Source organism: Dermochelys coriacea, chromosome 1 (assembly GCF_009764565.3).
Source record: "Dermochelys coriacea isolate rDerCor1 chromosome 1, rDerCor1.pri.v4, whole genome shotgun sequence".
Classification (NCBI taxonomy): domain Eukaryota; kingdom Metazoa; phylum Chordata; order Testudines; family Dermochelyidae; genus Dermochelys; species Dermochelys coriacea.
In genome coordinates, this window is record NC_050068.2 from 298,320,465 (window position 1) to 298,335,297 (window position 14,833).

General features: G+C 42.1%; 1 protein-coding gene across 13 annotated transcripts in view; it reads right to left on the minus strand.

Annotated features, from left to right (window-relative positions):
- PPHLN1 (periphilin 1) overlaps positions 1 to 14,833 on the minus strand; it is a 182,884-nt gene that overhangs the window by 17,045 nt on the left and 151,006 nt on the right. For 6 of the 13 annotated variants that reach the window (XM_043494611.1, XM_038372138.2, XM_043494617.1 and 3 more), the window contains one exon: positions 10,981 to 12,598. The exons of 4 other annotated variants lie outside the window; for them this stretch is intronic. In XM_043494611.1, the coding sequence (XP_043350546.1) occupies positions 12,389 to 12,598 (210 nt within the window). In that variant the 3' untranslated portion in view covers positions 10,981 to 12,388. Of the gene's footprint in view, positions 1 to 10,112; positions 12,599 to 14,833 lie in introns of those variants that run through there. 3 more of the 13 variants (XM_043494569.1, XM_038372093.2, XM_038372119.2) reach the window with 1 other exon arrangement.

Sequence of the window (14,833 nt, forward strand, 5' to 3'; positions counted from 1 at the left end):
TTGCCTTCCTCTCATGGATCAGTAAGTGATTAAAAGACAGGAAACAAAGAGTAGGAATAAATTATCAGTTTTCACAATGGAATGTGGTAAACAGCAAGGTCCTGCAAGGAGCTGTGCTGTTCAACATTCATAAATGACCTGGAAAGACAGGTAAACAGTAAGATAGCAAAGTTTGCAGATGATACTAAATTACCTAATACAGCTGAGTCCAAAGCTAACTGAAGAGTTAAAGGGAAGTCACCAGGTGACAAGAGAAGAGGGCAGATGAAATTTAATGTTAAGTGCAAAGTAATGCATTTTAGAAAACAATCCCAACTATACATGATGTTACCACTCTAGTAAGCGATCTTGGAGTCAATAGGCAGCAGCAGTCTGAAAAAAACTAACCATGTTAGGAACCATTAGGAAAGGGATAGATAAGACAGAAAACATCATAATGCCACTATATAAATTCATGGTATGCCCACACCTTGAATACTGTGTGCAGTTCTGGTCACCCAGTCTCAAAAAAGCATATATTGGAAAAGGCACAGAGAAGGGCAACAAAAATGCTTACAAGGGGTATGGAACAGCTTCCATCTGAGGAGACATTAAAAAGACGGACTGTTCATCTTAGAGAAGACTACTAATGGGGGGGAATATGATAGCGGTCTATAAAATCATGAAGAGTGTGGAGAAAGTGAATAAGGAATTATTTACCCTTGCCCAAAGTAAGAACAAGGAGCCATCCAATTAAATTAATAGGCAGCAGGTTTAAAACAAATGTAAGTACTTCATACAACACCCAGTCAACATGTGAAACTTGTTGCCAAAGGGATGTTGTGAAGGCCAAAACTATAACTGGGTTAAAAAAAGAATTAGATAAGTTCATGAAGGATGGGTCTGTCAATCACTATTAGTCAAAATGGTGAGGGTTGCAACCCCATGCTGTAGGTATCCCTAAACCTCTGACTGCCAGAAGCTAGGACTGGATGACAAGGGATGGCTCCACTCAATATTTGTCATGTTCTGGCACTGGCCACTTTTGGAAAACAAATGATGTTATGATATGATAACATATGCCATTCAAAGGCTAATTGAGACCATTTTCTAGTCAGTTTGGAAATACTTCAAGGGCAACGTGGCTGTTGCAGTGTTACAAGTATTAGCAGTTCAGTGTCCGGAGTGCTGTGTTCAAGATAGGTCTTAAATTTTTGCATTGAAACAAGACTTTCAGCTTTGTTCCAGGGCGTAAAATCTTTGTAAAACCAGGTATCTTTCTAAAATCAGTGTTTCTTCTCTCAGGAGTGGAAGTGTACTTAGGGCTTGTCATGCTGACAGTGTCCTCTTTGAACAAGTGACTACATAAAAAAATGGAAAAGTACATTTTAAAATCTCTGCAATTATGTTGCTTAGAAAATGGTGTAGACCAAAACTGAGAGAACAATTTTACTTGGTGCAGTATCACTGTGTGCACATATACACTGTGCGATGCAGAATTTGTGAAAAAAATTAATGTTCTGTGCAGAATTTCCTACCCCCGCCCCCCCGAAATGAGCTGCAGAGCTGCTGTCCACCACTAGGGGATGCTGGACCCAGCTCACAAATAGAAGACACTGCCCAGGAGAGCAGGGAAGGAACTGGAGGGTTCTGGGCAACTGCAATTCCCAGCATGCCCTGAAGAAAGGAGGCATCATGCGGGAAACTCCACACAAGCCCAGGACCCAGCATCAGGCTGTTTCTCCCTCTGGATCCCTAGGCTCTGGAAGGGTAGGGGTTGTGAGTGTTTGTGCTGGGGGTGCCCTGCAGCTGGGCTCTGCAGGGAGTGAGAGGCTGGCTGGGCTTTGGGGGATGGAGAAGAGAAACAGGAATTGGGTTGCCTTTAACACTCTACTCCAGGGGGAATTTTTTTTTCATAGTTACCGATAGGTATTTTGATATAAATTACCAAAATAATTAAAATTGGCATATGATATAGTGTTATTTTGACAATATTGTGTGCAGAATTCCCCCAGGAGTAATATACTAATGTAAGACTTCCTAGAGGTCCAAAGCAATATTTGGAGATAAAGGGACATAAAGCCTGTGGAAGATGTTGCAGAAGTTTGCCAAAACGCTTTTCCTTTGTTTTTCAGTAAAGCTAGGTTTTAATTTCTGGAGATTTTGGAGTACTTTTTACTAAATACTGCGTGCGCTGAGTCAGCCATTCCATCTGGACAATGACTAAGATCTCTATGTACTCCTACATGGAGACAAGGCCCCAGATCCACAAAGAAACTTGGCATTGCAGCACTTAACTTGTAGGAGCTAGAAAATCACTGGAACCACAATGGTATCCATAAAGCGCACGGGAAGAAAAGGTACATATGAATGCAGTCCACAAAAGCACAGTCCACAATGCAGTCCACAAAAGTCCACTCTTCCCTGAGTTAGGTACCAAAGTGTGGGCTGCAGAGAGGTGTCTAGCTCTACTTGAGATGCACATTCAGGAACTCCTCTCCTGGAGTCAAGTGGCTTAGTTGTTTCTTGTGAGGATGAGTCACTTACCTCACTCCATACAAAATGGCCAGGATGGGTAGAAAACTCACCTGGGATGTGGGAGTCCTGGCTTCAATTTCCTCCTCTGATGGGGAAGAAAAGGTTGAATGGGGGTCTCCCACCTCTGACTGTTCTAAAGCAAGGCTTCTCAGCCTGAGGGTCAGGACCCAAAATTGGTTCGCCAGAATGTTTCAAAGGGTCACGTGGCAGCTCCTGTGGTTCCTGTCCCATGGGACTGCCTGGTCTTGCTTCCCTGCTCCAGGCACTTCAACCTCTTGGGTCCCAGCACCACTCAGGTTTGGCCCATGACGACAGGAGTTCGGGTAGGCCTAGGAGCTAGGTCACACTCCACTCACAAATTTGGTCCAGTCGGAGGGGGCGGGGCCAAACCCAAGCAGTGCTGCAAACCTGGAGGTTGCAACACCTGGAGTAGAAAGCCAAGCCCAGACAGCCCCACAGCACAGGAACTGCAGGAGCCACCACTGTGGGGTGAGTACCAGGCAGGACCCAACAACCCTTGGAGGCTGGCTCCAACCAAAACCACCCCAACATCTCCACCCCTAGACCACCCCAGGGTCTCCACCCCTAGACTACGACAGGCCCTTAACATTTAAAATGGGTCCTGAATCCAAAAAGGTTGAGAACCATTGCCCTAAAGGCAAGTTATTTACCTTTAGTAATTGGAGTTCTCGGAGATGTGGTGTTTGCATGTATTCCACTTCTGGCATGCATGCAGCGGAGACTGGAATGCTTCAACCAGTAGTATCCATTGGTTGAATCTGCTGCCCCGCTGATCTTGAGCCACAGCCCCCTCGTGGGTGTAAAGGAGGGGGCGGAGCAACCAGCCGACCCTCACTTCCAATGCCACTATCAAGGCGAGGCTATTAGACTCAACAGACGGGGGAAAAGAGGGTGGGTCCTAGAATACATGTAAACAGCACATCTCGAAGAACTCTATTTACTAAAGGTAAGTAACTTCTTTCTTCAAGTGCTTGTTTACATGTAAAGAGAAAAGGAGTACTTGTGGCACCTTAGAGACTAACAAATTTATTAGAGCATAAGCTTTCGTGAGCGACAGCTCACTTCATTGGATGAAGTGAGCTGTAGCTCACGAAAGCTTATGCTCTAATAAATTTGTTAGTCTCTAAGGTGCCACAAGTACTCCTTTTCTTTTTGCGAATACAGACTAACACGGCTGCTACTCTGAAACTTGTTTACATGTGTTTCACTTCTGGTGAGTCTCAAGTAGTATGTCATGGATGGGGGTTGGTACTGCAAGCCTAATTAAATGAGTGGAACACAACCCTCCCAAACTTGGCACCTGAATGAGATGCCTGAACTAAAGAGTAATGGCTAATGAAAGTATGTATACTACTCCAAGTAGCAGTCCCACATCTATCAGCTATGGGTATTCCCCTAAGACAGGGGTAGGCAAACTTTTTGGCCTGGGGGCCTCATCTGGGTATAGCAATTGTATGGCGGGCCATGAATGCTCACAAAATTAAGGGTTAGGGTGCAGGGGGGCAAGGGGTCCAGCTGGGGAGCAGGCTCTGGGATGGGACTGGGGATGAGGAGATTGGAGTACAGGAGCATGCTCCGGGCTGGGTTTGGAGGGCAAGAGGGGGATCAGGGCTGAGGCTGAGGCACAGGGGGGGTTGAGGACTCCGGCTGGGGGTGCAGGCTCTGGGGTAGGATTGGGGATGAGGGGTTTGGGATGCAGGAGGGTGCTCAGGGCTGAGACAGGAGATTGAGGTGCAGGGGGGTGGGGGAGGCTCAGGGGTGCAAACTCCGGGCAGCGCTTACCTCAAGCAGCTCCTAGAAGCATCGGCATATCCTCCTTCCAGCTCCTCCGTGGAGGTGCAGCCAGGCAGCTCTGCGCATTGCCCCATCTGCAGGCGCCACCCCCGCAGCTCCCGGAAGCAGCAGCATGCTCCCTCCAGTTCTTACACGGAGGCGCGGTGCTGGCCAGGAGGCTCTGCGCACTCCCCTGACTGCAGGCACCACCCTTGCAACTCCCATTGGCCAAGGTTCCTGGCCAATGGGAGCTGCGGGGGAGGTGCTTGGGGCAGGGGCAGTGTGTGGAGCACTGCTGTCCCTAGGCATAGGAGCCAGAGGAGGCACATACTGCTGCTTCTGGGAGCCGTGCAGAAAGCCCCTGACCCTGCTCCCCGGCAGGAGCTCAAGGGCCGGATTAAATTTCTGATGGGCTGAACCTGGCCCACAGGCCGTAGTCTGCTCACCCCTTCCCTAACAGATACTGCAGAAGTAACCTGTACTCTGGTAGAATTTGACGTGAAAGTTAAATCAGAGAGTATATTGTGAAGAAACTTAGGGTATGGCTAGAGCAAAACTTTATCCCTGTGAAAATCATACATGGGAGTTTCACCATTGAACCTTCAATTCACAGACCCTGTATGTAACTAGGAATACCATCTTCATAGAGAAATAAGCATGAGGCTAATGGCTCAAACGGAGGTCCCATCAGACTGATAAGGACCACAATAATATTCTAAGATGGAGGGAGGAGTTTTAGCAGAGGAAAATATCTCAAAAGACTTTTTACAAACTTTTTAACTGAAGGATGAGAGAAAAATCTGGATGATCTTGAATTGGTGGATGATGTGCAGAGATAGCAGCCAAATAAACACATTATGAGCATAACAACAAACCAACCTTTTAAGGATAGATACTCAAGGATATGAGGAGTGGGTTTCTCTTGTGGGAAAAGATTATGTTGGTAAGCCCAGGATGAAAAACACTTCCATTCTGCATTATATGTTGTCTTTGTGGACGGCAGTCTGCTCTGAATCAATATGCTCTGTACATCAACAGGACAATTCTTCTACAAGTCTGTTAGCCAGCCAGTTTCCAAGCAGTGAGATGTAATGGGAGTATGGATGAAATGTTGTCCCATTGTTCTAGGTAATTAAGTCTGGTAGGAGAAGTAGAGATATTGGAAGTGTCACCTAGCATATTTCTGATTTCTGTATTGCTTGGACCAGTGACTGAGGCTTTGTCCTATTTGACCTTCCTTAACACACTAGGGATCAGAGGAATGGGCAGACAAGCATGAGTCCAGGGGATTAATATGGCATCTCTGAGAACCTGGTCTTTGTCCTCCCATGAAACAAAATGCTTTGCATTTCTTGTTCTGTTGGGTTGCAAACAAATCTATATGGCAAGAAACCCACAGACTGAAAATGAACTGGATCACCAAATCCTTTAAGGACCATTCGTGATTCTGAGAAAAATGCCTGCTTAGATGGTCTGCCAGCGTGTTGTTTATGCTTGGAAGGTGAACTACTGTTAGTGTTATGTTGTGCTGGATACACCAATTCCATGGAATTATTGCTTTCGTGCACAAGATCGTTGGCCTAGGAGTTCTAAATTGGCCACCTCAAAATGTAACTTTATGCAACGCGACATCCAATTAGAAATTCTTGTTTGACCCTCGGATCTTGGCAATTGAAATAAATAGCCTAAGGCACTGCCTCGATGGTTTTGCTCTAGATAAGTAAATCACCGAGCTTTGAGAACATGTAAAGTATGTAAGGCAGCTTCACTCTTGGTTGAATGAGGCTTTGGGGAAAAGAAGGTGAGTGGACTGATTTAAATTAAAATCAGAGATTACTTTACCTATACTATAAAGTTGCTGCTATGCGCTCCCCACCCCAATATTGAAGTATTGGTCACTGCTGACCTTGTGGGAAGTGCTGGGAAGAACAGAACTCCCTTACAGACCTGATGTGGATCATTTCACCAGTTGAGGAAGTTCAAAACTTCTTGAGGTATGGGTATCCGCATGTCTGTCTTGAAAACAGCAGCGTGATATACCATCCATAAGCACCCCTGAAGACAACGAAGATCTAGTCTGTTAAACAGGTCATTAGAGTACATGAACTATATGACCTAAAATCAGAGACATATCCTTGCTGTAGTACATGGATTGTTTTGCAGCTGATTGATCAACTCTAATATATTGTCAAATCTGGTCTGCAGCAGATATCTTGAGCCGTCATTGAATCGAGTAGAACCCCAATCCCTGCTATCTTTTTTTGTTGGGTTTAAATGATTTTTTCACGTTTCACACTCAGTCCCAGTCTGGAGAACAGGTGTCTGAGGTACTGAACATTGCTTAGCACCTGCTCTGGAGACTGTCCTCTTCTCAACCAATTGTCAAGATATGTGTAAACTCAAACATTTCTTTCTGAGATGTGCCAGTACCACAGCCAGACCTTTTGTGAAAGTCCTTGAAGCCATCAAGAATCCAAAAGTCAGCACCCTGTACTGGTAATGTGCATTGCCCTTTACAGAAGGCAGATAATCTACAAGATGCATATTTCCATCCATCAAGCAGAAAACTGAGAGTTCCAAATTAGTCTAGGGGATCTAGGGAAGGAAGCGTGGAGAACAGGGTTACTATTTGAAATCTGAACTCTCAAGTCCAATACTGGACACCAGCCTCTCAATTTTTTGGGGGACTAGAATATATCGGGAACAGATCCCTTTCTCTGATATTGGGAAGGGAACCTCCTGCATAGCACTAAGAGCCAACAGACCCTCAACATCTTGTGTGAAGGTGTCTTATGAGACGGGTCCCTGAAACGGAAGGTAGGAATGTCTTGGAATTGAACAGAATAACCTTTATGAATTAGAGTACTTGTGGCACCTTAGAGACTAACAAATTTATTACAGCATAAGCTTTCGTGGGTTACAGCCCATTTCATCGGATGCATAGTACTTATCCGCTGCTGGTGACACTACTCCATCACTTCCTGGAAATAATGCAAATGGTGCCCAAAAGGGGTAAGGTAGAAAAAAAGACCCTCCGAGATTGGTTAATAGTCCTCTGTATATACATCAAACAACTTTTTAAAGCCAGTCTTAGCAGCAGACAAAGTTGATGTCGATGAAGGTCTTCCATGAATACATTGTTTCTTCTTTAAAAAAAATCCATTTTTCTCTGATAAGGATGATTAAAAGGAATAGTGACAGGCTGTTTCATGAGAGTATGCTTCTTTTTGTATTTTGTAGTGTTATGGTAGCTATCTTGTTCCCAGGATAAGAGAGAGACAAGGTGGGCAAGATATCTTTTATTGGACCAACTTCAAAACCTTCTCCCTTCCATCAACAACAGTTGGTCCAATAAAAGATATCTCATCCACCTTATCTCTCTTTTTGCATTGGAAGTGTAGATGCCCAATGACAGTAATATAGTACGAGTACCTTTCAGTGTAGATAATGACTCAGTTTTAGAACTGAACTAGATGATTCCCTTCAAAAGGAAGATCTTCCAACATAGTTTGAAACATTAGTCCCTTAGTACTAATCAGAGGAGAAGGAGCCAAAAAAGATTTAACTTAAAAAGGCCTGAGAGTTATTATCTTATGTGGGGCAAAGTTACTGAGTATCTTGATAAAGATTTAAATTCCTCTGAAGTCTGACAAAAGTTCATCTATGAATGGTCAGTTAATAGCTAAAACCTTCCTACAAGACACCATTATGCTGCTGAAACTGCAATGAAACTGATTGGAGGCAACAAGTACTATGCAATATGCATGATGGTTCTGGTCTTCTGGAGGTTCAATTTCTCTTGTGTGCTGCTGTCGCTACTGAGGACCCTGGAGAAGGATGTGTGTAGAATATTAGAAGCCTGTTGAAAGGACTTGATACCAGTTTTCAACTTTCTTAGCAGTGGGTGGTATAGATGCTGGAGTCTACCATAAAAACAGGGTTGGCTCTAAGAAGCCTTCATTTAAAGGTAGGGCAAGCCTCTCTGGTAGAAATGGATGCAAAATGTTTAGTAACTTATGTCCTTTTTCTTGAGCAGTCTGAACAGGAATCTCCAAAGCTTCTGCCATTCAGTGGACCAAGTCTCAAAATGACTTCTTATCTAATGACGATACCTGAGGAGGAGCCATAGCCTCATTCTGTGAAGAAGAAGATGGAATATGCTCTCAAATCAGTTTCAGAAACTTGCTGCTGAAATATATGTTCACCCAGAGACAGATGTGGAGAAGAGTCTGTATACATTGCTGTGAATACTTTTGCATAATAGGTGCATCCTGGGCTGAAGATGATCTCACCCTAGAAACCAAAGCTGAGGAATGTTTTGATTTAGGATGTGGTCATAGGGCCCTGGAAGCCAAGCATTTGTCTATATGGATAAAATTAACGAGGCCAGGCTCGGTGGTACCAATTAGGGGCTTTTGAACTTACATGCCAATACTTACCCCGTATGTCTGACTTGACTTCCAAATATATACAGGTTATAAAAAATACCCCCAAAAGGGTAAGCAGGTGAAACATTCCAATTATCAGAGCGGATGAAGAATGATACTCATCTTCCTCTTCGGCAGGGGGAGAGGGAAGAGAAAGACTGCTTGTGAGGGGTATGAGAATTACCCACTGAAAGGGGCTTACCATATTAGCCCTATTTGATTGACAAATAAGTGATGTTTTGCATGCCTTGCTGAGGGTGGCCAATGCATCATGGTTATTTTAATTTAAAAATTGGTTCCGTTATCTTCCCCCGCCCCAACAACAAAGATACTTAGTGTCTAATCACTGGTATTTACAGGTCAAGCAAATGGGGACAGTATTCCCTCTTAATATAAACAAGGCCTAAGTAAACTTGTATTGGAGAAAGCAATATTCCTTTTGTTACAACTGGTGCAGACCACCTAATGCATATAAGCTGCACTGCCACAAAATGGAGTGTGCACCCTCATCCTAGAGGAAGCCTGGACTTTGAGTCTCCGATGGCAAATGGGATATGTGGCAGCTGCATTCTCTGAGGAAAAATAAAATTAGGCTTGGACAGCAGAGAGAAGGGGCCATATCTTTAAACTGTACACTCTCTGGTGCATTCCATTTCACTGCAGAGGCTATAGATCCATACACAGAATGAAAATAATTGCAATGACATGTTTAACCATTTAAATTGTAACTCAAAGTTAAAGCTGACCACCCATTGAGATTAACAGGTCAGTTCCTACCCTCTCAAACCTATTGTTTCAGGCTGTCTACATCTTCAGACAGACAGCACTGCATTTACACTGTGCACCCATATTTTAAGGGTATACGCATATTCATGAATGCTAGAAACAAGTTTTGCTTTAACTAGCTCACCTGTTCATGTACTATGGGTGAAGCCAGAGTAGACCTACACCTTCTCCAGTGCAGATTCCGTCCACTTCCACCAATAATTTCCTTGCCCCGACACCATCTCCCTATTAGTCCCCACGCACCTGTGTCTACAATGCAGATTTCTCAGTGCAGAAGACAACCCTACTATATTTTCACTATACAAAACTTAAAACGAGTGCGCACACTCCCATGTATACTTATATCCATAGCAGAAGAAGCCATTTTCTTGCTTTAAATTTACTGGATTTGTGGGGACATTAATTTCTCACTTACATCAACACTGTGAATAGCTAAAGCACACAAAGGGTTTTACGCATTAAGTCTTGAAACAAGCACAAAACCAGGAGGTGGGGGGAAGCAACCTAGCATTCAATGTGAATTTCAGGTTAGCAAACTTTATAGTAATACCAATTCTAGAAAAAACACATTAAGTTGTACAATAGGAGCCCTTGGTTGCTATCACAGATTTAATCTGATTTGAGAAACAGATGATTTATGTAAAACAGATTTTCATAAAATAAAGCATGTGCTCACAATATTCTCTACTTTTTAGAGATTATTTGTTGCAAATTAAGCATTAGGAACATATTCCTTAATGAAGAATACTGAAGTACAGTAAAAACTGGCATTCTTGACAAGAACAGTAGGCATTTGTCATAATTATTAGCAAGATGTATTATTATTAAACACATATTCCTAAATTTTGTTCAGTGCTTATAACCTTAAGAGTTCTAACCATGAGTACAAACTTATGTATAACACTGATTTTGCTACGAGAGTACTCGTAGCTAACAATGACAAAATTTTTCAAAGGCTGAAAACATAGTAGGCATAGGTGCCAACTTTCTCCAGCGCCGGTGGGTGCTTGTGCCCCCCCCAAGCCCCTGGCCCCGCCCCGACTCCATCCTTTCCCTGCCCTGCCCCCATTCCAACCTCTTCCCGGAAAGTCCCCACCCCAACTCCACCCCCTTCCTGCCCCTATTGGACCCCTCCCAAATTCCCGCTCTGGCCCCACCTCTTTCCCGAGCATGCTGCGTTCCCCCTCCTCCCTCCCTGCCACACAAAACAGCTGTTTTGCGGTACAAGCGCTGGGAACTAGGGGGAAAAAGCGGGCACGCAGCGCGCTCGTGGAGGAGGTGGAGTGTTGGTGAGCTGGAGCGGGGAGGAGGGGGCAGGGAGCACCCACAGAGTCGGCGCCTATGATAGTAGGTGAGGAAAGACTCAGCCATTTTTCAAACAGTTTCAGTTTTTGTATGAATAGTTAACTGCATTGGATAAATTCGTTATCACAGAAGAGTCAATCTAAAGCACAGGCACTGACGCTAAAACAAACCAGACCCATAGCATGAGTCTGATGTAGACGTTTATTGAATTCCTATACCAGAAAGGTGCAACCCAGTATGTGCAACCCATTGTGAAGAACGGTAATGGTGAGTATGAGTACACACCAACTTCTACATACAAAATGATTACCATACATTTGTTTACTCCCTTGTAAGTAGTCCCAATGAAGTTAATGATAGTACACGACTGTAGAATGGGGCTCACAGTATTTGTTAGGTGAAGCAGCCTACGTGTCATAGAAGTGGTCGGTTTTAAAGTCATTGGCTCTTTACATTTAGTTTCAAACATGTTATGTAATACAGATAGATACAAGGAGCTTAACTCTGCTTCTACTAACCTCTGTGTAATATGTCTTAGAAATTTTGTAACTGTCTAAGGTGGAATGTTTCTAATATGTCAATCTCTTTTTAAAAATGAAGATGCAGACTCTTAATTTTAACAAGGTACCACAAACTGATCCTTAATCACTTTTCAGAAATTTCACTTATATCAGAACTAGCACTGTTGCCCAGTGGACCTTTTCTTCTGTCACAATTATTTTTTTCACTTTAAAAAAAAAAAAAACAACAACAAACCTCTAGTTAGCCCTGTACTGCTCTAAGTATCAAGCAGAACTGTTAACTAAGTTTGAACCACAGGGAAAATTCTGCCCTCAGTTGCACAGATGTAACTGAAAGTAGAATTCAGCCTACCAAACCAATTTTATACTGATGATACATGAAAAGAAAACAACCCAGCTTGTCTTTAGGATATTAAGTGGAGTTTGCAGTGCTAAAATTAGAAAAGACATCACTTCCCTTGTCAAGTGAGCAAATTGTTCTGGCAGTCACTGAGTCAAACAAGGAATCCACAGATGTCATTTTTCAGAATGGACCTGAACTTTAAAACCACAAGGCAAAAATATATGATAAAAGTAAACCACGGTCATGAACAACCTTGCAAGTTTTTCTATAGCATGTATAAACAAGAGAACATCCTTGTTTTTGAATATAGGCTGAGGAATGAAGAACTGCTTTGTGTTATTTTAATAAAAATACAGTGCTTACTCACACTTCTAAACATTGAAACAAAAGTATACATACATCGAACAAATCTTTTTTTCTAGGTAATTGTGTAAAGGATTTCAAAAATAGTTTGTCACTTTACATCATTATTGAAACATGTATCCTTTTCAAAGGAATAAATGTCACAAAACAAATACACATTAGAAGAACACAATTAAATGACCTGGACAATGAACAATCTATCGTCAGCTACTATGAAGGTACACGGGCCTTGGCTTCAAACCTCCAGCAAGTATTCCCCTTCTCCACAAAAAGCATATTTATATATTAACGGCATATACAATATGGAAAATCTAAAAGCATATTTTTTGTTCTTAATATGCACCCTCTTTAAAGGACTCTGCTAACTCTTGATTGGCAGCATCATATTCAGCAATGAAATGTTTAAGTTCTTCAATGCATCGCTCACCTATCTCATGCAAATTTTGTCTCAGGGCAAACTGAATGGACTTTTCTAATGAAGGATCTTTATCAATCAGCATCTTCACTACCATGCCAAAGGTTTCACAGTCTTGCCTGTAAACCTAGAAGCAATACATTTGAGAAACTGATTAAATGCAAGAATATTTACATAAGCAGCATAATTTCCCCCACCCCAAATAAGGTTAAAGTAACATTACACCACCAAAAACAAGTGATGAACAATGAATAATAGATTCAACATACATTTTGTTAAGCCTCTTATAAATGTTTCCTCCCCTGCAGGCCTGCTGTAAGGTCACAAGGGCAAAGGTAGCTAGTTCAGTACTACTTTGACCCAAAAAATAATTCTTAATGAAGGAAATTTCTGAAAAATAGAACTTGGGGAGGAAAAGAATTTTTCTTCTAATGCAGTAACACCCACCTGGAATAAAATATCTGAATAAAGAAAGAGAGATGAGCAAACACTAAATGCATTTCACACTTTTGCTTGTAATAAAATCTGGGTTTTACCTTGTCACCTGTGCCCATCTCATTCATTTTTATTTAAAGGTAACGATTAGTTGATCTTCTGATAACACTTTGAAGATGAAACATTAAATATTGGAAATTTAAAATCACCCATAATGGCAAAGCCAGATCAATTTCCTGTTTAGAGCTTCAAAGGAGCTCTATAGGTTTGATGCTATTGGCAGCTCAACCCAGTACAATGTAACTTCATAAGGGAGAGCTCAGTTTAGAATTGACATCACCCAGAGGTTGCACCTCAGAGGATGCAAAGTAACTGAACCCAAGTGGGAGTGGGGGAAGGTAAGAAAGAAGACATCAATGGCTGCAAAGAGCTTGAAGTAGAAATGTGCAGAGCTTCTACATGCAGGAAAAGGGAAACTGTCTGACTACCTGAAATAACTTCTTTGATATTTTAACCCCCTTTCTGCTCCCATTCTTTTCACTTGTACTTGCAGCCCCATCTAATGATTTTTTAAATTTATATTTGAAATTGTATTAAGCCCCTATTATGTATTATTTGCAATGTACCTTGGTACTTAGAACTTTGCCTAGATGCTCAGGTTGAAAAGGAGCAATGATATTAATCTCATGTACCCTACCCAAACAGGAATGTGGCAGAGATTCTTCCTCTATTAAGTGGTTAACACTGGTCATTTTCACACACCACTGGCCAATTTCCTTTTATAAAAATGTGCTGGGCTTTTATGTGATGAGAGCCTAGTTTTATTTCTCTGCAATTCTTTAGAAGAAAAACAAAACAAACACAAGCAATCAGAATTTGTGATCTTTGTCCAAGGATGATCTTTTAAGGCATGAAACCATACCCTTGGTCAGATTTAGTTCTTACTGAGACATGTATACACATTCTTCCCAAATCTGTCTATGAATTGTATACACAATTAAAGTAAAATAATCCTATACTAGGAAGCACCCATTTTACTGACACCTGGACTATACTTAAAAGTTAGGGTGACATGGTTACAATGCTCCCAGGTGTGAAAAATTCACACCAATGAGCATCACAGTTAAGTTGACTTAACACCTGGTGTACATGTGGTGAGGCAATGAAAGACTTCTTATGTCAACATAGCTACCACAACTCAAGGAGGTGGATTACCTACACTGATGGGGGAAAAAAACCCTTAAGTAGTTGTAGAAAGCGTCTACACTAGGACACTACAGTAGCACTGTAGCTGTGCTGCTTTAGTTCCCATAGTGTAGACATGACCAAGGACTAGTCAAAATGTAGGAGGACAAAGGAGGGCAAAGCCATAACAGCCGTGTCAGAGGTAGGAAAAAAGATCTTTGGGCATTTTGCAAGCCCAGCTGAGATTCAGAAGTAATATCAGTGATTATAGTACTTTATGTAAAGCCAGACAACACAATAAATATTTTTGATGATACATTTTAGAATAGGCAAAAATGAGACCACCATTTTCAAACAGTATTTGGGACAACTCTTCCTGCAAGAAATGATTCTTTACTTTATTTTCTCAGGAGATTAAAACAGACCTAAACAAAATAAGACAATGTAGCCCAATCATTTCAAGCAAAATCTCTTTAAAAAAAATCAGGAAAACAGTGTGCACATGGTATTTTCTCAGATGAGGTATAAGTATTTTTTCAGGATACTGCTTTGGGTATTTAAGATGTTCATTGCTCGACAACAGCAGAAGAGTTTAAGACTCTCATATTCAGATGATTTTCACAGCCCTAGGATTCTGGATCTGGCTAAGAGAACTTCAAAGCAGAGCTAACTTTGGCGACTATTTCCTGACAGATTCTTTTCCAAGAAAAGAACCGTTCAGAAAAATAACCCTGTATCTGAT